The sequence below is a fragment of the Eriocheir sinensis genome, chromosome 32, assembly GCF_024679095.1.
Source record: "Eriocheir sinensis breed Jianghai 21 chromosome 32, ASM2467909v1, whole genome shotgun sequence".
Lineage (NCBI taxonomy): Eukaryota > Metazoa > Arthropoda > Malacostraca > Decapoda > Varunidae > Eriocheir > Eriocheir sinensis.
In genome coordinates, this window is record NC_066540.1 from 4,890,396 (window position 1) to 4,914,221 (window position 23,826).

The following is a 23,826-nucleotide window of genomic DNA, read 5'->3' on the forward strand; positions in this document are numbered from 1 at the left end:
GTTGCAGATAAGTTTGCCAAATAACATATAGTATAGAGTATTCATATATTCTTTTTCTAGTGATTTCTATTCATTCATTAATTCTCATATATATATATATATATATATATATATATATATATATATATATATATATCTATATATATATATATATATATATATATATATATATATATATTATAGTACAAGTATATAGTATAATATCCACACAATTAATAACATCGCCCTCCTTGGAGGCAGGCGATACATACTATATGTGAAAAAAATAGACATTATGAAAATTAAATCCTCTGATTGATATTAATCAACACACAACATAATATTAAATATTAGATTACCGTAAGACTTATGCAGCATTTTTACAGGAATGTAAGTCTCAGGAAGGAGTTCTGCGGAAGAAGATAAATGAGTATGATTATCAAAGTACCAATGGAAAATCCCACACACACACACACACACACACACACCACTTTCCTCACCAGCCAACAACTACATAGCAGTTACCTTCCCGCCCGCCTTACAGGCTTGGATCATGCTGCCCCTTCCCCCCCATCTCCTCTTAGTGAGTCACATCCAATGGTAGGGTTGATAAATTAATGTCAAGCAAATGATCTTGGGTCCCTTGAAAGCAATAAAACCTAGCCAGCCCAAACCCAGCAATTCTCAGAAACAGCCCTCACTCACTACACACTTGTTGGCATACAGACAACCATACATACGTAACCCTCCCATCCCTCCTACCTGCAACACACAAACAAACAAACAAACAAACACAAACACAAACACACACACACACACAGATGATGCTAAACTGCAAAGACATATAAGAAACAGTGAAGACTGCAAGGAGCTGCAAGAAGACCTAAACAAGATTTGGAAATGGAGTCAGAAATGGGAGATGAAATTCAATGTGAAGAAATGTCGTTATGGAAATGGGAAAAAGTGTAGAAAGACCAAAATGGACATATAAAATGGGAGATGGTGAAATATTAAAGAGTAAATGAAGAGAGAGACCTGGGAGTAATAATGCAAGATTATATGCAACCAGGAAGTCATATAAATCGGATCTTCGGTGATACATATAACATGGTGAGAAATATAGGCATAGCATTCCACTACATGGACAAAGAAATGATGAAAAAATTAATAACTACTATGATCAGACCTAAACTAGGATACACGGAAACAGTGTGGTCTCCACATATGAAGAAACACATAGTAAAACTAGAAAGAATACAGAGGATGGCAACAAAAATGGTTCCAGAACTGGAGGGACTGACATATGAAGAGAGACTAAAGGAAATGGACTTGCCAACACTAGAACAAAGAAGAGAAAGAGGAGACCTAATACAAATATATAGGCTATTGAGTAAAATGGAAGAAGTAGATAACAAGAAATTGCTACTAAGAGAGGAACCTTCCAGCAGGAATACTAGAGGACATAGTAAAAAGTTGAGGAAGGGAAGATGCTCAAGAGACAAAGAAATATAGCTTCCCACAAAGAAATATAGAGGTTTGGAACAGATTAAGTGAAGAAATAGTATCGGCGAAGAGTGTGCAAAGTTTCAAGGAAAAGTTGGATAATTATAGATACGGAGACGGGACCACACGAGCGTAAGCCCAGGCCCTGTAAAATTACAACTAGGTAAATACACACACACACACACACACACACACCAGCATTCCTGAAGCTGAGACTGAAGGCTGAGACAATGTTAGCACAATGAGGCAAGGCATTTCAGTAAACAAGACAGCAAAATAAAAAGTTCCTGAATTATACTTTTCAACATTTAAAATTATCTTCTCCATATAATATATGTTTTCTTTTGCTAGTTGAGCTAGGCACTTTTTACATATAACTATATCTGCTTCGGAAAACGTCGTAGTACTATACCCATTTTCATTTTTTCACCTACTGTTAAGACTTCTTGTTTTCAATGTGTAAATTTATGGCATTTAAGGTTGTTATAATGGATTCTAGTGGTTCGCCACAAGCTTTGTAAGCACACTTTTTTATAGTAACGTTTATCTTGTTTGCCTGATTCATACTGCCGGCCCCCTCTCCCTCACCTCTTGGGCGAGTAACAATCAGTCAAGGTTGATGACAATGGCATATGGTTGATCTTTGGTAACTTTGATAGAATAGTAGTCAGAAATCCCAAGCTGTCTGCATTCACTATTTCATTGTATTAAGCACTCTGCCACTGCCTCCTTGAAGCAGTTTGCTGATCGGACACCATTCAGACAGAGCTATTGAACACAGCAGTCAAAAGTATTTTGCCTAATCAACTCCCTTTCTCTGACTGGCTGTCTAATTTCTCTAAATCTTTTACTGCTATTTTCAAGTTAACTGATCCATTGGACTTGTTAGCTGTATGCCTCCTGAAGACTACCACCACAGGACTTCATACCCTTGGGTCTCAGTCCTATGATGTCAAACTTCCTGATGCAGGAATTAATAAAAATTTCAACTAGTATTTCATCCCTATCTCTGGTAAACTCAACTTCAGTCTTCCTTCAACTGTATTCCCTTCTTTCTATGACTTACTTTCAAGAGGGGAGTATTAAGACCTGTCTAGTCAATTTCTCTTTTGGAATATTCTTCTGTTGTTTTATGGGTACTAGAAGTGTGCCTACAGACAGTTTGTCTATGGACAATGTGCCTACCGGACATTGTGCCTACGGACAGTTTGCCTACCGGACATTATGCCTACGGGCACCATGGCTATCATTCATTATGGCTAACGGACATTTGGAATTTATTTATCTATTTATTTATTTTATTTATCTATTTATTATTTTTTTTACATCTTCAACTATGGCGCCTGTAGGTTTGTTTGGAGGGGCCTGGTGGTATGGCCCAGCCCGTTGTGGCACAGGCAAGTGTTTAAAGTGGCGCCATCTTGCATTGGCTCATGCTGCCCCCGGAGCTCATCTTTAATCCTAAAATCTAGAGTCTGAGTTGATGGGTGGTCTTCTGGACAGCATGTGGGTAGTCTTAAGCTGGCATCACACAGGGCAAATTTCTGCCAACATGTTGCTCGTTTTTGTTGGTGATAATCGCCAACCAACAATGTTGTGCATCACACTGCTACCCTGAACACTGTTGTGTTGACGCCCCACTCCAACAACAACAAACACCACACCAGCATCATCTCCAGCCACTTTACCATGAATCGGAAGGATACTGATGATTTAGAAGATTGTACTGCTGCATTGCGCATAATGAAGAATGTGCTACGACTGCAGAAATGCCAGAAGAGGCATTGGGGGCGTCCATGGGTAGTTTGTTAAACTTTGTTTATACCTCGCGCCAGGCACAGACTCCACCCCCGGGCGGGGGCCGGGATCGGGGTTGCCAGATTCTTTTGACGATAAGTAGCCTACTCACACATCAAAAATTATAACATTACAACATGAAGTAGCAAATACAGTTCAGAATTACTCAAAATTTAAGTAGCAGGTAGTGGATTAAAAAGCTAAGTAGCGAGGTCGGGTGGCAGTGACCCACCATACAGTCAGTTGAGTGTTATAAATAACTTTACACAGTGGACAAATAAATCACAAACACATACTTGCACATGTACGTCGGTTTTTGGAGTTTTACCATTTACAATTTGAGTAAATATGTACGATGATTGATTTTCAATTTACATTTACAACTTATAGCACGAATGTCATTTGACCCCGTTTCCTCCCGACCAGTCTGACATCACATCTGTTGTCCATTCTTCTCGACCCACCAGATCTTGTTGGTTGTTCATTTTGCCCAACAGCCAACAAAAACGACCAACATGTTGGGCAAAATTTGCCCTGTGTGATGCCAGCTTTAGCCACTCGGCAGCGGCTGAAAAATCCCACCTTGGTGTCTCTGGGCGGGGATCGAACTCACGTCGTCCTAAACGAGGCACCGCCACTCTACCCACTCAGCCACCACCTCCCCAAAATGCTACACTAAACACTTTATACACTATTCATGCCATGCTAACTGAATCAAGAACAGTACCATTGGTGTTCTGTGTCACAGAGCATAAGAACAAAGGAGCCTACAATGCAATATGGACTTTTCTTGAGAACGAAAGAAATTTAAACCCAGCATCCCTGATGCTTGACTCTGAAAGAGCAGCATTGAATTCTATCAAGATACTTTCCAGAGTCAAATCAGTAGTTGTCTGTTTCACTTTGGGCAATGTGTGTGGTGAAGAATCAAAGCCAAAGGACTTGCCAGCTGGTATGCTCAGTGTCCCGTAAATGAACATGATTTAATCACTTCAAACACTTGCATTCGTTCCTTAACAAGATGTTAGCCACATATATGAACGATTTATGTCTGCACTGGATGAGGAAATGGACGAAATTTTGGGAGACTTTCTAACCTATTTCGAGGATATGTGGATTGGAAATGTGCAGCAAGGACAAAAAAGACAGCCCATATTTCCGCAGGAACTTTGGAATGTACATGAAAGAGTTTTACAAAAGTTGCTTCACACCAACAAGTCGATAGGAGGCTGGCACACAGCCTTAGACCTAAGTGTCGCCAGTGAACACCCAACTCTGTGCTGACTCTATATATATATATATATATATATAATATATATATATATATATATATATATATATATATATATATATATATATAATATATATATATATAATATATATATATATATATATATATATATATATAGTCAAATCGCGTATGATGTGGATTCGTAAGGCACAGTTTCCTATGACGCAGTATTGTTTCAGAACCGTATGTTCAGATCACACGGGTAAAACCATCTATGATGCAGTTCGTGGTCTGCCCTGCCAAATGAGCGCCGAGTTGCCAGGTTGGATTTTTTTTCAAGAGGGAAAATCTCATGGTGGCAGTTGGGTTGGTTTTGGGAGGATTTCTATCCCGTCTCTCTCTCTCTCTCTCTCTCTCTCTCTCTCTCTCTCTCTCTCTCTCTCTCTTTCTGCATTTTTTTGTATTCAGTAAGTTACAAATTATCCTCACTATCAGAATGATCATATAGCCAAAATTTATAGATGTAAACAAGAAGAATGTTCGCAGTCGGCTGCCGTGGCCCTCACTCAAATTCCAAGTCACAGTCATGGGGTGCTCCCGACCACTCCGCATCTATTCCCGTCAATCTTTTACCCCACCTTTGCTCCTTTTTTCATATAAAGTGGACCTGGCCCAACTGTCTATTCTGGCAGGCAAAAAAAAGAAAGTGATCTGGCTAACTAGCCTACGAAAATCTACAGCAGGCGCCACTTCTCCACATGTCAGCCTGCTGGCAAACTGGCTTTTAAAAATCTAAATTGGTGTTCCCAGAGCCTTTCCTTTCTTTTGTCTTTCTTGCTGCCCAGTCCAAAAGGGAAGAAATCAGAGACACGATGTATAAAAAAACTAATGAGAGAGAGAGAGAGAGAGAGAGAGAGAGAGAGAGAGAGAGAGAGAGAGAGAGAGAGAGAGAGAGAGAGAGAGAGAGAGAGAGAGAGAGAGAGAGAGAGAGAGAGAGAGAGAGATCTTTGAAAGTGGGTGGTCACCACTAATTATTGCATTAATATGCATGCCAAATATTATTTTTGTCGATTTCGGGTTGGCAGGGAAAGTAAATGGTTGGGCGAGACTGGGCGTTTTTTGGGCAGAATGTGGCGGCGGCGCGCCGAGTACACATCTGTATTATTAGATGTACTTGCTAATAATGTGTGTATTTGTATGTGTTATGTATTTGTGGGAATTTGCCAATAACTATGTGTTTATTTGTATATGCATTATGTATTTGTGGAAATTACGCATTCTATGGAGAATGCGCTTATCGATGCTCGCGGTGACGTGTAAGCTCTGGGAATTGTGGCGGCGGGCAGTGCTGCCTCAATGGCCAGTTGCTAGCTGGTCGGCGCCTCACATCCACTCGATGCTCTGAGAGCGTAGGGAGGTGGAATGCATCTGTGCATGTATTAAGTGACTCTGATGGTGCTGAAGTGCAGCTTCTGTGTGTTTATAAGGTATGTCATTATTATATATGCAAATTGGGGAAAATGTGGGTTAACTTCATATCACTGGTACTAAGTTTGTAACAGCTGGTTCGCCTATTCATATCATTTGTGATTGGATTACTCTTTTACAATGTACCTTGTAATGTTTGATATTTATATAGGATGTTGGTTTTAGTGATGGTGTTAATGGTGCTGCCAGACAGCTGTTAGGAGGGACCGACGAATCCGGGCAAGTCTGTGCCGATTCACGGGATTTCTGCTGGGTACCAGAGAGGAGGCATTGTTGTAAGTGAATGATTGTTAATGTTTATATGGATAATATCTGGCCATATGGTGATGGTACTGGTGTTTGTGACCATATGGTGAGAGTACTGATGCCTCTGTGACCCTTATGATGATAGTAATGGTATTTGTGTGACCATCTGGTGATTGTGCGGGTGTTTGGTGTGGCGATATGGTGATGGTATTTTGTGCTGATGTAATGATGGTAGGAATTTATCATGTATACTAAATGTAATGTTATCTACAGGTCGAGATTAAACTTATTACGGCGAGCCAAGTTTTTTTACGTCTGGTACCTGAGCATACAACATATACGGGCCGCTTTCAGTCACTTTGTTTTGATCATTACCAATGGCGGCGACTGACGTTATAGTTTTCAACATGAAACTGTCCTATGGGGTAGTGGTGGCTGCAGAGGAAGCGAGAGGTGTTGAGAGTGAGTGGCAAGGTGCGGGGCTAGGCTAACCCCGCAGCCACCACTACCCCATCGGCCAGTTTTATGTGGAAATACTATAGCAGCGATCGCCGCCATTGGTAACGATCAAAAACAAAATTACTGTGAAAGCAGCCCTAGTTAACCCCCCGGCCCCTACACAGCAAGGAGTCGGCTCGCTTACCACACATGTGCTACACAATGGCTTGCAAGCCTGCTGGGAAACCCACGGGCAAGATTAAATTTGCCCACTGACGAAAGAGCAGAAACTGGACGTCATCAGGAGGATTAAGAGAGTGATAGGCAGGAAACAATGAATTTTCCCCACGTGTGAGCGTATGTGGGATAAAATGGCGGCTAGTCAGTACCAAATTCTATTTTCCCCATACATACTGAGTGAAAAAGTGGGTGTTGGCAGTGGCCGAGTGGATAAGGTGGTGAGCGTGGGGTCTGACTGAACAACATCAAAAAGCAGATAATGCCTGCCGTTACTCAGAATATATATATATATATATATATATATATATATATATATATATATATATATATATATATATATATATATATATATATATATATATATATATATATATATTTTATTCAAATAAAGAAAGTTGTTTTTAGCATTGAGAAATATCCGTTAGGCACATTGTCCATATGTATAATGTTCAGTAGGCACACTGTCTGTTGGCAAATTGTCCAGCCACAGTCTGCCTCCTTTGTTATAAAAAATATTAAATTACATTCTTTTGCCTTCACTACATACACACTTATTCTATTACCTTTTTTCGCTTCTGCATAGCTCTAGCTACTGACATCCAGTGCTCGGGGCCAAGGGAGCTGTAGTTGGGAAGCACGGTGCTCTCTTGGATCAGCTGTGAGGCCACGGGGAGTGTGGGCATGAAGAGTGACTCTGTGTCTTCTGTGTCTTTATCCTCTTCCTCTTCCTCTTCTTCACTTTCTATCCAGAAGCTCCTCTTTACCTTGGAGGCCTGCCAAAATTGTTGAAAGTCTTACATTACTACCAATCTCCTTAAATACAACTGACCTCCATACATCACTCAAATAGGAATATAAAATAGTAAATAAGCAGGGTTGGCAGTTTAAACCAAATGGTTTAAACCATGGTTTAAACCAATAAAAAAAAAACAGTGGTTTAAACCAACTAATAAAACTTTTTTTTTTTCTTTTATGTGTATCTTTGTTAGTTTCATCAGTATTGTGGTTTTAACTATATGTAAGATTTTAATTATGTACAGCAGGGTTGGCAGTTTAAACCAGGGGTGTCAAACTCAAAACCCTTGGAGGGCCAATTCATACTCTGAAGTGCCGTCATGGGGGCCAACAAGGGTAGAAAATACATTGACAAGATTGAAGCTACCGTGATACCGCGGGCCATTTATGACTATCCCGCGGGCCATGAGTTTGACACCCTGGTTAAAAAAAAAAAAAAAAAATAGTTTTTGTGAATCTTTTTAGTTTCATCAGGTATTGTGGTTTTAATTATATGTGGTTTATTATTTTTAAAACGTCAGTTAGTAAACTCAAATCTCAGTCAAATGCTGTAACTCAAAATATATATATATATATATATATATATATATATATATATATATATATATATATATATATATATATATATATATATATATATATATAAAATTATGTTTTCAGATACTCTGAGTTACAGCATTTGAATAGAGATTTGAGTTTACCAACTGACGTTTTCATCCTGGTGTTAGTAAAATGACTGTGCATAATAAATATAATAAAACCACATATAATTAAAACCACAATACATGATGAAACTAAAAAAGATTCACGAAAAACACTGGTTTTATTGATGTTTTTTTGGTTTAAACCAGGGGTGTCAAACTCATGGCCCGCGGTATCACGGTAACTTCAATTTTGTCAATGTATTTTCTACCCTTGTTGGCCCCCATGACGGCACTTCAGAGCATGAATTGGTCCTCCAAGGGTTTTGAGTTTGACACCCCTGGTTTAAGCTGCCAACCCTGCTGTACATAATTAAAATCTTACATATAGTTAAAACCACAATACTGATGAAACTAACAAAGATACACACAAAAGAAAAAAAATGGTTTTATTAGTTGGTTTAAACCACTGTTTTTTTGGGGGGGTTTAACCCATTTGTGGCTTAGTGCAGTACAGTATGTTATATGCATTTGCTCAGTAAGTTTCAGAAAACAATAAGTTTGAATAAGTATTGTACTACATTTGAATTTACACATAATTTAGCTACCAGTATTTTTCTGTATGCATTGCTGGAAAGGATTTTTTAAGCAATTTATCTGCTGTTTAGTGAAATATATATATATAGATATATATATATATATATATATATATATATATATATATATATATATATATATATATATATATATATATATATATATATATATATATATATATATATATATATATATATATATATATATATATATATATATATATATATATATATATATATATATATATATATATATATATATATATATATATATATATATATATATATATATATATATATATATATATATATATATATATTTATTTATTTGCCACTTCACTAAACAGCAAATACATTGTTTGAAAAAAAAAACAGGAAAGCTCTCTCTCTCTCTCTCACAACTGTTTTTGTAGCATGCAACTGGAAAATTGGAAGAGGTCGTTCATGTTTTACTACTCTTTAACATTGCAATTAAAAAGCATGTTAGAGAAGCTGCATTTTGCCTCTTTTACAGATTGCATGAAGATCAAATGAATATTTTGCTAAATCCATCTCTAAATCTATCTATAATTCCTTTTCAAACTCATATATGTATATACAGATACAATTACTGGAATAAACATACTGGGGAAAAAAAAAAAATAAATAAAAAATAAAAAAAAATAAAAAATAAACCATTGGTTTTTACCAACCCTGTAAATAAGTGAATGAATACATCAACTTATATAAATTATACATTCATGAATATTTGAAATATATGTAAATCTATTGATCAATTGATATGTGTATATATATATATATATATATATATATATATATATATATATATATATATATATATATATACATATATATACATATATATATATATATATATTTTTTTTTTATATCTAGAAAAGTATATAGTATACCTTTGATGTGATGACTGCACCACTAATGTTGGTGCTGGTGACAGTTGTTGGCCTCTCTGGAGCAGTGGCTGCAGTCTCCTGTGGGATGAATGAATGAACAAATGAAAGAAGGAAAAGAGAGGTAAATAAATTAATACGTAATGAATGACAGAAAAGACAGAAAACTGGAGGAAACAAAATGAGGTATATGCTGCTTAGTAATGATTAGTGGTTTAATAGTCAGGCTTTTCATGCTGGGAAATGATGCTAATTCAAATAGTTACAACTGGAAGAAGGAAGTGGAGGAGCAAAACATTAAAAAAACTTTCACAATGATGGAAATAAAGTTGATCACAGAACACCCACCGTTATGCAAGATTCTTGCAGGCTGGTCTTGGCAGCCCTTGCGGCAAGGGAGCTGGAGGACCGCTGGGGGAGGGCTGGCAGGAGATCCCACATGTCCTCAGGGTCAGGTTCCTCCTCCGTTTGACCGTCCACTGGTATCCTGGTTGAGGCCGAAGTCATCATCTCTGGAACATTCTTCATGATGGAGTTACTGATGAGGCCTTGGATGTAGGAACTGCAAGTGGTCAGGCTTTGCTGGTGTCCACCTGCAGCTCTCCTAATGGGTCTTTGGGTCTTCAGGGAAACATATGGTGATGCCATGATGGGTCTGCCCTGCACCCCCTTTGTGCTCTGGCTGTTTTCAGAATTTGTGTTGTCTTTCTTGTTTTCTGATATGGGCACAGGCTTGGGCGGTTCCATAATAAGGATGTCATCGTCACTATCGAATATAGCTTTGCTCACTGACTCTCTGTGCTTTGGACTGTAATTCCTTCTTTTCAGCCTTTCTTGTGTCCGATGGAGGGAGCTCTTCTTTTTCTGGGTTGTACTAAATTCTGAAATCATGTCATCTTCATCACTATCAGTAAGCCATCCATCTTCATCCTGTGACTCTGACTCTGACCCATCGGAAGAAAGACTTCTGTCAGAGACTTCTAGGTCACGTGCTTTTTTTGGCTGATTTGGTGATTCACCGGTGTTCGGAGGTTCATGCTGCATAAACTGACCTGTAACTTTATCTGTTCCTGCATCTGGATCAACATGTAATCTCTTCAGCACATTGCCTTCACTGCTGGGAACAATGCTGCTATTCTGCCCAGGTGACAACATGGCATCTATGGCCAGGTGTGTTGCAACAGAAGCCTTGGCGGGCACGCTTGACTCATTCCTTTGTCTCTTCGGTGACTTGACTGCGTTTGAGATGTGCTCCCTTTTTCGGCTGTTATTCTGTCCCATCTTTTTCACTGTAGGATGTTCAACAGTTGACTCAGACTGTTGCATCGCCTTATGATGGAGTGAGGTTTCAGTTCTTGTGCTACTCCTTGCTTTCTTATCCACTGTCTGCTGTTTTTCTATGGCTTTTTTCTCTTTTTCTTTGTTGTTAGTTTTTTTAGCTGTTTGGTCTACCTTTTTTCTTTTCTCTATGTTAGTAATTTTGTTGACAGTTTGTTCTACTTGTGTGTTTGCTTCCATGTTGCTGCCAGTATGAGTTCTTGTACTCTGTTCTCTTTCTTGGGCTTTTTTCTTCTCTTTTTTGGAAGTCTTTCCTGTAGTTGCTTCTGTTTCCTTGCCAGTACTAGTTTCACTGGGCACGTTTTGATTTACCGTGATAAGCATCGTGTCCATGGTGTCAAGGAGGCAGATTATATGCTTCCCATATTCAACCCTATGCAGAATACCAGCAGTCCCTCCCACTGCCTCCTGCACCAACTTCACAATATCATCACTGCTCTCTTGAGGTCTTTGCTCCTCTTCTGCACCTCTAATACTGCACACTGTCCTGGTTTCATTTGTTTTATTTACAGACAGGATGCCCTCACTGCCCCCACCAAGCCTTCTCAGCACTACACTACAGTCCTGAGTGTGGATCTTAAGAGTCCCTGTTGCTTTTTGTTTGAATGGTCTGCCTCTCTTTTGTGGCACATTGTTTTCATCACCTGACCTTGTGTTTGAAGTTTTGTCCTTGGGGTTTTCATCACCTGACCTTGTGTTTGAAGTTTTGTCCTTGGTGGGGTTAAGACTCAATGTTTTATTCTTCTTGGATGGTCTGCCTCTCCGTTTGGGTTCTTTGTTTTCATCACCTGACCTTTTGTTTGAAGTTTTGTCCTTGGTGGGGTTAAGACTCAATGTTTTATTCTTCTTGGATGGCCTGCCTCTCCGTTTCGGTTCTTTGTTTTCATCACCTGACCTTTTGTTTGAAGTTTTGTCCTTGGTGGGGTTAAGACTCAATGTTTTATTCTTCTTGGATGGCCTGCCTCTCCGTTTCGGTTCTTTGTTTTCATCACCTGACCTTATGTTTGAAGTTTTGTCCTTGGTGGGGTTAAGACTCAATGTTGTATTCTTCTTGGATGGTCTGCCTCTTCGTTTCGGTTCTTTGTTTTCATCACCTGACCTTGTGTTTGAAGTTTTGTCCTTGGTGGGGTTAAGACTCAATGTTTTATTCTTCTTGGATGGCCTGCCTCTCCGTTTGGGTTCATTCCTTGGGTTGTTCTGATTCAGATTTTCTTGACTCTCTGCCGTCACTTTTGCTTTGGGCTGTCTACCTCTCTTCCTTGATGTATCACCCTCATCGCTCACCTTCTGCACTGACTTTTGTTTGGGCGATCTACATCTTTTCTTTGATATATTACCCTCATCATTCACCTCCAGCACTGACTTTCTTTTGGAAGGTCTACCTCTTCTTCTTGGTAAGTTGCTCACATCTGAAAGCCTGTCCTGCACAGAAAGCTGCCTCAAATCAGCAGTTTTGTTTTGGGAAAGGCTTACTTCATCCACAGGTGCTTTTGCTTTCTTTCGAGACTTGTTTTCGTCAGATAACCCCACTGTGTTTGTAATAAGATTATCAGAAAGCTTTCTCTTTTTATGCAATCTGCTGGGTAAATTCACCCTGGCATGGTAATGAGAGCCATCCCAAGTGGGGTCATCCTCATCAACCTCATTATCCTCTATCTCCTCACATATAAAGTCATCACTTAACCCAAGCTGTTGTTTCCTCCTCTGCAGTGATTCCTCTACTTCTCTAACAAGATCATCCTCATCACAACATGAATCTTGCCTCAATGAGATCGCTGGGGAGACAGTGCTGGTTTTTATGGTTGCACCTGTCCTGGAAAGGTTCTTCTGGGGGTATAAGGGAGTTGAACTTGGTTTGTTTTTGCTGTTGTGTGGAGACTGGTAGGGACATTCATCTATTGGAGGAGGAAGTCCGTGTGCCAGGGAAATGTACCGCTCAATAACCTGGTTGAATGCTGTTTTATTCCTGTTGAGGATATCACGGTGTAGTGCCTCTGTCTGAAACTGGAATTGTAATAGAATTAGAGAATATATATGCCAGTCAGTTTTTAACATGAGTCTACATACAGCAATATATTGAAGGTAATGATAAAGTTCTCATATCCATTTCTTTCTCATCCCTCTTCCCATATTCAGTCCATGCCAAAGTTATCAATAAGGCAAAATTCTAAAATTTTCAGCATGTTACATTTACTGAGCCTCAAACCATTTGTGCTGACTAGTTTATATATATATATATATATATATATATATATATATATATATATATATATATATATATATATATATATAGATATATATATATATACAGTAAACTCTTTAAGTCACACTTCTATACTCCAGATATTGGATACGGTGTTAATGAGTTTTCAGTAGTGTCACCGACAAGTCAGACGGATGCATACAAAAGCAAATGAGACCAAAAGTGCTCAGTGATATGTTTTCCCAAAAGACAAACACTTTTCACTGGTCAATCAGCGAGTAGTAGCCACAGCACCACAGCAGTCAAATTCCTGAAGGAATTTTTTTTTGAAGAATGAAATATAGAATATAATGCTCTTTGAGACCCAGAAAGTTGGTGTTGTATAAAGAAATATTTATTTTCTTGTTATTTCACATTAAATAAAAACTGAAAATGACATAAGGCAAGGGAAAGAAGGGAAGATGCTGCATTTTCTAAAGACATTTCGCATCTTTTTGATCCTAGGCAGCGTTGTCCAATTATTTTGTAGCTGTGACTTTAATCCCGGAGCAGTGCTGTTTTTTTGTATGCTGGTGAATTTCTTGCATCATCTCTTAACATAATCATCATGTGCAGGTGAGGAAATATATATTTTTACAATATTATAGTTGACATCAATCTAAAACAAGGAGAAAATTAGATTTGGCTCAGAACTCATATACATGCAAACTGTAAACATAACTCTTGCCACACAGAACGCATCTGCCGCTGGATGTGGGGCATATACAAAGGATTAAGCACAGGTGATCTGTATTCTGTAGTCATCCTCTAGGAACAAATCGTCAAATTCCTCCGTCTTCCTACTTCCAATAGTGTGCAATCTGTACTGGAATCTGAAGTGATGTACATGACAGTTTTTCCCGGGCGGTGGTGCCTGTCGTCAGGCAGAAGGGTTGTAATTCATTTTCAGCACTAATGCTGTGTTGTATGCTTCCGTTTGACTTGTCAGTGACATTACTGAAATGTTTTTAAATCAGACTATTTCAGGAGTCCAGACACATATCCATAAATCAGACCAAAATCCCTCACAAAGCCATGTCAGAGAATAATCTAGTTCCAGTAAATTACCATGCAGAGAACCACCAACATGCCAGCAACTCTCCCCCATGGACACCACCCCAAGCACCACCAACAGGACCACATTCTCAAGAAGACCCACCCTACAGGAACTTAATGACTCAAGGCTAGAGGCTGCAGAACGCTTAGCCTCAGACCTTACTATTATTTCCGATTGGGGCAAGAGGAACCTGGTGTCCTTCAATGCCTCAAAAACACAGTTTCTCCACCTATCTACTCGACACAATCTTCCAAACAACTATCCCCTATTCTTTGACAACACCCAGCTATCACCTTCCTCAACACTAAACATCCTCGGTCTATCCTTAACTCAAAATCTCAACTGGAAACTTCATATCTCATCTCTTACTAAATCAGCTTCCTCGAGGCTGGGCGTTCTGTACCGTCTCCGCCAGTTCTTCTCCCCAGCACAGTTGCTGTCCATATACAGGGGCCTTGTCTGCCCTCGTATGGAATATGCATCTCATGTGTGGGGGGTCTCCACTCATACAGCTCTTCTGGACAGAGTGGAGGCTAAGGCTCTTCATCTCATCAGCTCTCCTCCTCATACTGATAGTCTTCTACCTCTTAAATTCCGCCGCAATGTTGCCTCTTTCTATCTTCTATCGATATTTCCACGCTGACTGCTCTTCTGAACTTGCTAACTGCATGCCTCCCCCTCCCAGCCCCGCTGCACTCGACTTTCTACTCATGCTCATCCCTATACTGTCCAAACCCCTTATGCAAGAGTTAACCAGCATCTTCACTCTTTCATCCCTCATGCTGGTAAACTCTGGAACAATCTTCCTTCATCTGTATTTCCTCCTGCCTACAACTTGAACTCTTTCAAGAGGAGGGTATCAGGACATCTCTCCTCCTGAGTCTGACCTTGCTTTTGGACACCTCTTTTCTTTCTTTCTTTCTTAGGAGCAGTGAGTAGCGGGCTTTTTTTGTTATTGTTTTCTTTTTTGTGTGTGCCCTTGAGCTGCCTCCTTTGTTGTAAAAAAAAAAAAACACCTTAAGGGGGGCGACTACTGGGTATTTTTGACGAATATATTTAAAATCGGACGAGTACATGTTTTTCGCTCAGCGTGGCCGGGAAACCCTAAATTACCATGTGGTGAGGTTTGTTTTCATAAAATTAAAACCCCTCCCCCTTGGGGGGGCTTTTGCGTCATAGTCGGACATGCACATCATAAGACGCTCATGTCAACATATGCGGTACCATTCGTATATACGTAAAAATTGCATTAGAATATTTTATTTCTTCGTAAATTTTGTCATCTGTCATCCTCTCTTCTTCGTGCGGAGAGGCAGGGGAGGAAGAGAGGTGCCACCGCGCCAGTGCCAAGCGAGACACAGACGGGAAGAGTACGTCGTACTTTTCTCTCCTCTCCAGCCAAAAAAATGTCCTTACAAATGATGTACAAGCGCAAGGCAAACAGAAAAAGTCACCAACATCAAGAGGTCTTATGGAGCGGCCAAACCTCAGATAACAAGCAAGAGAGTAGCGTAGAAGCAAGGCACTCCCACAAGGCACTCCCGCGGCACTCGCGCTACGCGGGAGTGCCGCGGGCCCAGATGCCTGATCATTCTCCAGCAAGTCAACAAGATATACACAATAATATGTAAAAATTTCATGCCAATTAAATAAATGCAAATGGCAGGACAGGAATGAAATGTAAAAAAATCTTTAGGAGCCAATATCTCGAAAATTAGTGTAGTGCGGTGACTATGCCTGATGAACAAGCCTCCCATAACCCACTTAGCCAGGGGGGTACCTCTTTGGCCGACTCGGTAAGGAGTGGCTCTCCCGTCACGCTGGTTGTGGTTCAATCCCAGGCAGCCGGCGAAATACCCTAATCTTGATTAATTTCTCGTGTGTTTCGATACACGCAGAGGACGTGTGGGACCGGGAGAGTAATAGAAAAAAGAGAATAGAAAATCTCGTCATTAAATTAGTTTTTTAAACTTAAAATAATTTCACAAAATCAGTAAAAAGTCTGATTGACTTTTGTTAGGGATCTGTTGAAACTACAACTAAAGGGCAATTTTTAGTTGGAAATAGATTTTCAATAAAGTCAAAAGAAAATGGGACACAGAGAGGAGAAAATAATAATTGACAAAAGATAGTAATTTTTTTTCTTCGAAGACAAAACAAAAAATCAAAAAGTTACTTTCAACAAAATGTAGATAGGTAAACAAAGTTTCTATGGTATTTTTTTCAAACCGATTAACTGAAAATTGAAGCCTGTAGAACATAAAAACGAAAAATACGCTTTGTTCAAGTCTCTCCTAAACTTCACCCAAATTTGATGAAATTCACAGAATAAGAAACCTTTACAGTAACAAATAACATACTAAGATTTCAAAGCTATTGGACGTACCATATGCGCAGCAGGACCCCCCGTAGTCACCTCCCTTTACCTATCAGATACTATCCTGCTGTTATAAAAATAGTAACCAATCTCCATTTACTTATTAAAACCTCAAAAACAACTGACTTGCAACGGAAATTGTGATCAGAGTGTGATCCCAGATGGTGTCACAATATTCTATGTGTGGCCGAACGAGTGATTTGTATGCAAGAATTTTGATGTTTGTGTTACACCTGCTAAGGTTCCTGCGCAGGAACCCCAGGGCTCTGTGAGCTTTGGCCCTGATGCTGCTCACGTGTGTGTTCCATCGCATGTCTGCTGAGATATGTACGCCCAAGTATTTGTGTGAAGAGACAGTGTTTAGGTTTGTGTCATGGAGTTTGTTAATGAGGGAATAGATTTGTTAGTACTTATGAAACAGATGTGATAGCATTTGTCTGGTCTAAATGTCATCTGCCACTTGGCTTCCCAGTCTTCAAGTGCAGCCAAATCGTCCTGGAGTCGAAGACAGTCATCCCTATCTAAAATGGGTCGATAAACTAAACTGTCACCTGCAAAAAGTCTAGTAGAAGAGGTAAGTGATAGTGGGAGATCATTAATGTAAGAAAGGAAAAGAAGGGGGCCCAAGACAGTGACTTGAAGTATCCCAGAAGTTACAGGAATAGATGAGGATTGACTACCATCAAGAACAACTCTTTGCTTGTGGGTAGTCAAAAACGTGGTAATCCAGTTAGAAAGTTGTCCTCGTATGCCATAGTATTCTAATTTAGCTAAAAGTCTTTGGTGGGAAACTTTGTCGTAGGCTTTGGCAAAGTCAAGTATTATGGCATCAACTTGTTTAATTTTGGGGTTGTTAAGGGACTGCAAAATGTCGTGTGTGGTCACAAGTAATTGAGTCTCGCACGAACGTTTGGGCTGAAAGCCGTGCTGACTGTCAGTCAGTATATTTTGCCCATCAAAGTGGGCCATTATATGTCTATGAATTATACGTTCTAAAATTTTGCAGGGAACTGAGGTTAGTGAAATAGGTCTATAATTAGCAGGGAGGGTTCTGTCTCCGGATTAAAAAATTGGTGACACATTTGCCAAAAGCCAGTCCTGAGGGAGTTCTCCGGTTTGTAATGTCTGCGAAAATATAACCTGCAGGATAGGTGCAAGAATGCAAGCATTAGCTTTTAGTATACTGTAGGGTATATTGTTTGGTAAAGTCGCTTTGTCAGTGTCAACCTCAGATAATAGTTTCTCAATTCCTCATCATCATCATCATTTCATCGACGCCTGCTCCTAGGAGCTCCCACCAGGGGATGGCCACGGCACACTCCCTCCTTGCCTGCTCAAAGTTTCTCAAGGATCTTTCACCCTTTTTCCTGACATACTCTTGCACTCTATCTCTCCATTTCACTGGAGGTCGTCCTCTAGCATTCCCTCCCTCTATCTCACTCACATACACCCTTCTGGTCATCTTACTCTCCTCCATTAGCTCCATGTGGCCAAACCACTTCAAAGTCTGTCGCTTCACTTCTTCCACCACTCCACACTTCTTCCCTTCAACCCCGTGACACATTCCAAAACGCTCGCACACACTTTCATTACTCATTCCATCCATTCTACTCACCCCACAAGCACTCCTCAAATAACTCATTTCCACTGCCTGCACTCTAGACATCTGACTTTCATTCCAGTCCCATGTTTCACATGCATATGTGAGGGTTGGTACTATTATTGTATTTCTCAAATCCCTCTGTACCTCCATGCTCACACTTCTACCGGTCATGATTCGTCCCGAAGACCCTACCACGTACCCTTCTTCCTTGCAATGCCCTTTCTCTTATCTTTCCCTTCATATCATCATGCATACACCTAACTGATCCAAGGTACTTAAGGCCGCTTTCACAGTCCTTTTGTTTGTGTTGATCATTACCAATGGCGACAATTGCTGCTCTAGAATTTCCACGTGAAACTGGCCAGTGGGGTAGTGGCGGCTGCAGGGCTAGCCTAGCCCCGCACCTTACCACACACTCTCAACACCTCTCGCTTCCTCTGTAGCCGCCACTGCCCCATTGGCCAGTTTCACGTGGAAAATTATAGTATCGATCAGCGCCATTGGTATTGATCAAAACAAACAAAACGACTGTGAAAGCGGCCCTTAAACTCATTGATCTCCTCCATTTCTTCACCATTCAAAATTATTTTGCATTCTTTTTCACATTCAATTCCCACTCTATATGGGCATACAACATCGACAACCTCACTTCTACTTCACTCACAAACCATCACTTTACTCCTGAAGGTGTAGAGTCAACAAAATTATTGGCCAAGAGAGGTAGAGAAAGGCTACAGGTGGCTCTTTTCCGTCTATTCCTTGTCTTCAACCACCTATTCCCTCCCTTCCCCTACACGCCGCCACGCCCACAGCCTACCACCACTATATCCTCCAGCCCTGTGTCTTCTGAAGGTGTGTAGTAATGAAACATACTGGCCGAGAGAGGTAGAGAAAGGCTGTGGCTCTTTTCCATCTCTTACTCGTCTTCAATCACCTATTCCCTCCTCTCCCCTACACGACCACAGCCTACCACCACCATATCCTCCAGCCCTATGTCTCCTGAAGGTAGGTAGTCAACGAAATATATGGGCCGAAAGAGAGGTAGAGAAAGGGAAAGATGAGGACGAAGACATAGGGCACGGCTCTTTACCTTCTATTCCTTGTCCATCACTACTCATTTTCTCCTTTCCCCTACATGTCTACACACCCACAGCCTACCACCATCAGCCCTGTGTCTCCTGAAGGTGTGTAGGCAGCAAAATAAACTAGATAAGCGGTAACTCACCAGGTCGGGAAGCGGCATTTTGAACGGACGCTGTTTGTTGACACTTGATTCACGGGAGTTTGAGGAACTGAAGCAGCGTGGCTTGCTGCTCCGAAGAACCCGCATATTTTTCTGTGAGAAATAAAGGTTTTCCAACATTATTATCTTATAAACATCATCAAAGTTGACATAAAACTGAGGAAATAAATAAGATACAGTATAAGGAGAGGGAGATATATTCACATAAAAATCATATAAATACATTGACAGTCGTAACAAAGTATTAATATACTGTAATATAAATTGTTTCTCTCTCATCATCATTTCATCGACAGCAGAAGTTTCCAACTTTCTCTATCCAGACACTCCCTCCTTGCCTTCTCAAAGTTTCTCCCTAACGTACTCCTGCACCCTATCCCTCCATTTCACTGGAGGTCGTCCTCTAGCATTCCCTCCCTCTATCTCACTCACACACACCCTTCTGGTCATCTTAGTTTCCTCCATTCGCTCCATGTGGCCAAACCACTTTAGAGTCTGTCACTTCACTTCTTCCACCGCTCCACGCTTCTTCCCTTCACCCCTGTGACACATTCCAAAATGCTCGTACACACTTTCATTACTTATTCCATCCATTCTCCTCACACCACAAACACTCCTCAAATAACTCATTTCCACTGCCTGCACTCTAGACATCTTGAGTTTCATTCCAGGCCCACATTTCACTTGCATATGTGAGGGTTGGTACTATCATTGTATTTCTCAAATCCCTCTTTACCTCCATGTTCACACTTCTACCAGCCATGATTCATCCCAAAGACTCTACCACGTACCCTTCTTCCTTGTAATGCCCTTTCTCTTATCTTCCCCTTCGTACCACCATGCTTACACCTAACTGATCCAAGGTACAGTCAGCTTCATTAAAACCTCGGCCACCTCAGCAGACTCTGCCTCGCAAATCTCCTTGAAGGCGACACCTGCCAACTCCTACGCGATGACAGCTGTCATCTTGCTGTGATTGGCTAGATCCCCTTAGAGCTCCGCCTATGTGACCTGCCATGCCCTATCCTACCCCTTCTCTCTCTCTCTCTCTCTCTCTCTCTCTCTCTCTCTCTTTAAGGCGCGTCCACACCAGGAATCTTTGAATGACAACAATGTATCCCAGACGTTTCCCAAGTGTTTCGGGAAGCAGTTGAGAAACAGCTTGGATACATTCAGGAAATAAGTGAGAAACATTGAAAGAGAATGTACGTGTAATTTACCACAGACTGATCAAGTGTTGGACTCGTAATCGCCAGCAGGTACCCTCCCGACATGAGCAAGTGCACTTTAGCATCTGTCATGAATTCCTTATTTCAAGAAATAGCCCGTGGAAAATTCCATGGAAGTCCCCGACATTTTATTTAGAGAGTGGGAAATAAGTCCTTAGAAGGCGGGAAATTTCTACCTACCTACCCAGACCCAGGACAGGCAGGAGCAGGAGCTTATTCAAATACTTATTGCCTATTGCTGCCAATACTGAAATATTCATGGGATGCATGACCCACTATTACTTAGTGCATGGTGTTAGGTTATTGATAAATAATAACCCATAGCCGTTAGGGCGTTAGTATAAGTGTTACACAGAACGAGAGATGTCAGCTGTGGCGAGTGCTGGCATCTTGACCGCGGGCCGAGGTGGGTCGCCCCTTGACCTGTGCCCTCTTCTCCAAGTGCTCTCGTGCTGACCAGACACGCTTTCTTCCTCTCCCGCCCACGTGTTTTACATCGCAGTGGTCTTCCTACCACCTGCCATATCCACAAGTCAGGTGTGTACTGTAGGCAAGGGAAGCCCTTGGGAGGTTACGAGAGGCGTGTTTGCTGTGTGGAGCACCTTGGGAAGTTACGAGAAGAGGCTGGAGGACTCCACCGTGCACGGACAGACCATGTGGCAGCAGGGTGCAGCTTCTGGCGCGCCCTTCCACGCAGCTAAGTACAGTTCGTGCCTAGGATAGTTTAAGCTAAACAAGTAACGAGAAAGGGGATGTGAGTCTGAGAACTCAATTTTCGGATAATTTAGTTTATGTTTTTATTGCTGAGAATACATAGAGATTTTCAGAAGTCCAGACCTTTTTCAAGAACCCCACATCGTCAATCTGTGTGTGTGTGTGTGTGTGTGTGTGTGTGTTCCTGTGTGCATGTGTGTGTGTGTGTGTGTGTGTATGTGCGCATGTGCATGTGCTTGCATGCGTGTGTGTGTGTGTGTGTGTGTGTGATTTTCAAGTCTTGATAGTAAAGTATAAACTATTTTTATATTCCAGTCAAATTTCATTATATATTTATGGATGTGAGAAAGAGAAAGACAGAGAGAGAGAGAGAGAGAGAGAGAGAGAGAGAGAGAGAGAGAGAGAGAGAGAGACGGGCGGGGGGCACACCCTGACCGCTGGGAGTGACCTCCTTCAGGGGTGTGGGGATAAAGACATCCCACACCTCACTCACGGGGAAAAGGGATTAGGATTATAATTATCATTCATTCACATACTTTAATATCTAGCTAATTATAGGTGTGTGTGTGTGACTATATATATATATATATATATATATATATATATATATATATATATATATATATATATATATATATATATATATATATATATATATATATATATATATACATTTATACATATATACATGTACACCCACACCTGCATACGTGTACGCGCGAGTCCGCAAAAGTTTCTCATTTTTAATCTCAAATACTTCCCAACTGTTTCTCAGGACTGCCCACACCAGGAAAGTTTGTATGGAACCTCAGCTTTGACATTTCAAAGGTGTTAATGAGGCTTGTAAAAGGATCTTCACCTGTCAGATTATAGTTGCAGGCTGATGGAGGCTGGAATGCCTTTTCTGTGCCTGTTATCGATTCGTGGTATTTTGGGAGCCACCGTTCATAATTGTTCTTCAAAATCTGTGGTTGACCTTCCAAGAAAATTATTAATTAATTAAACCCTGCTCCATTAACTCGCGGCTCCGCCAAAAGTAAGTCATTCTGTAATGCTCAACTTTCTATAAACTACCGCAACCATACGCGTTTCCTTGTCTTCTTCTTGCTCTCCAGTGAGTGCAATAATAAGTAAAACACAGAGGCCATTGCAGCAGTCTCCGCACACACCGACATCCTGAAAACAACCCTGAGGTGTGGACAGGAAACATTATTTCCTGAGGTATGCGGGTGAAGTGTTTTCACCTCAGGGAGCTAGACGTCCTTGCCCTGCATAGTCTCAGGTCACCCTTGGACAAGGTGTAATACCTGATATGTCTCCCGTGCCAGGGTCACGGTGAAGCCTCTGGGCAGCAGCAGTGGTGGATTGGACTGCAGGCAGAGGATCTCTTTATGAGAAAATGGCTGGAGTTCCAGGGTCCTAGTCAGCTGGACCGTGCCTAATTATTTAGGCCTGCGGTGTAGAGGAGTGTGGCGACCTCTACACTAAAGAGCCTCCCTGGGAACCAGTTGTCGGTGTGAGCTCCCCGTCCCCCCCCTCTATCGACGGTACTCCCATCCCTATTCTGCATAACAGCTGGTTCTTGTTTTCTCCTGAAAGAGATGTCTTCCGTGGGCCATTTGAGGTTGTACCTCCCGGCTTCTAGGTGGAGTTTCTGAGGGTTTTTCTTATAGTCAAGGAATATTTCAGCTTTTTGGTCTCTCAGGAAGGGCGTCTGATACTCTCTAGAGTTGGTGGAGAACACCTGGTGACAGGTGCCACTGGCCAGGCCTCGAAAGTGTCGCAGAGTTGGGTTAGACGTTTCGGAATGTGGGAACGAATTGCTGGTTCCTCTCCTCCCTTGCCAGCTCTGCTCTGTGTGACTACGCCGGCCCCGGTCTACAGGACAAAACTTCGAGGACAATAGCTGAAAAGCGCCAGGTTGTGAAAGTTTCTCTCGTGACCGAGGCTCAGGACAAACGATTGGTCTTTGAGGCGTTTTCAAGACCCTGTGGAAGAACTCCCAGTGTTGGAGGCATCTAACACAGCAGTATCTAATTTCCATGCACAATTTTTATCCAACTCAATTTATGCTTTTAATATTTGCCCAACCTGTAAACTCACTTAAATTTCTAACAATGCCTTCGAGCCTTAAGTGTGACGTCTGTCCCGGACGATTTGC

The 23,826-nt window shown here is 41.0% G+C and overlaps 1 protein-coding gene across 13 annotated transcripts in view; it reads right to left on the reverse strand.

The window, feature by feature from the left end:
• Window positions 1–231: 231 nt before the first annotated feature.
• LOC127006077 (uncharacterized) overlaps window positions 232–23,826 on the reverse strand; it is a 115,903-nt gene continuing 92,308 nt past the window's right edge. For 8 of the 13 annotated variants that reach the window (XM_050875571.1, XM_050875566.1, XM_050875563.1 and 5 more), the window contains 5 exons: window positions 11,887–13,204; window positions 10,211–11,844; window positions 9,866–9,943; window positions 7,486–7,695; window positions 232–389 (listed from right to left, as the gene is read on the reverse strand). In XM_050875571.1, the coding sequence (XP_050731528.1) occupies window positions 360–389; window positions 7,486–7,695; window positions 9,866–9,943; window positions 10,211–11,844; window positions 11,887–13,204 (3,270 nt within the window). In that variant the 3' untranslated portion in view covers window positions 232–359. The remainder of the gene's footprint in view (window positions 390–7,485; window positions 7,696–9,865; window positions 9,944–10,210; window positions 11,845–11,886; window positions 13,205–23,826) is intronic. The other 5 variants (XM_050875565.1, XM_050875570.1, XM_050875572.1 and 2 more) reach the window with 5 other exon arrangements.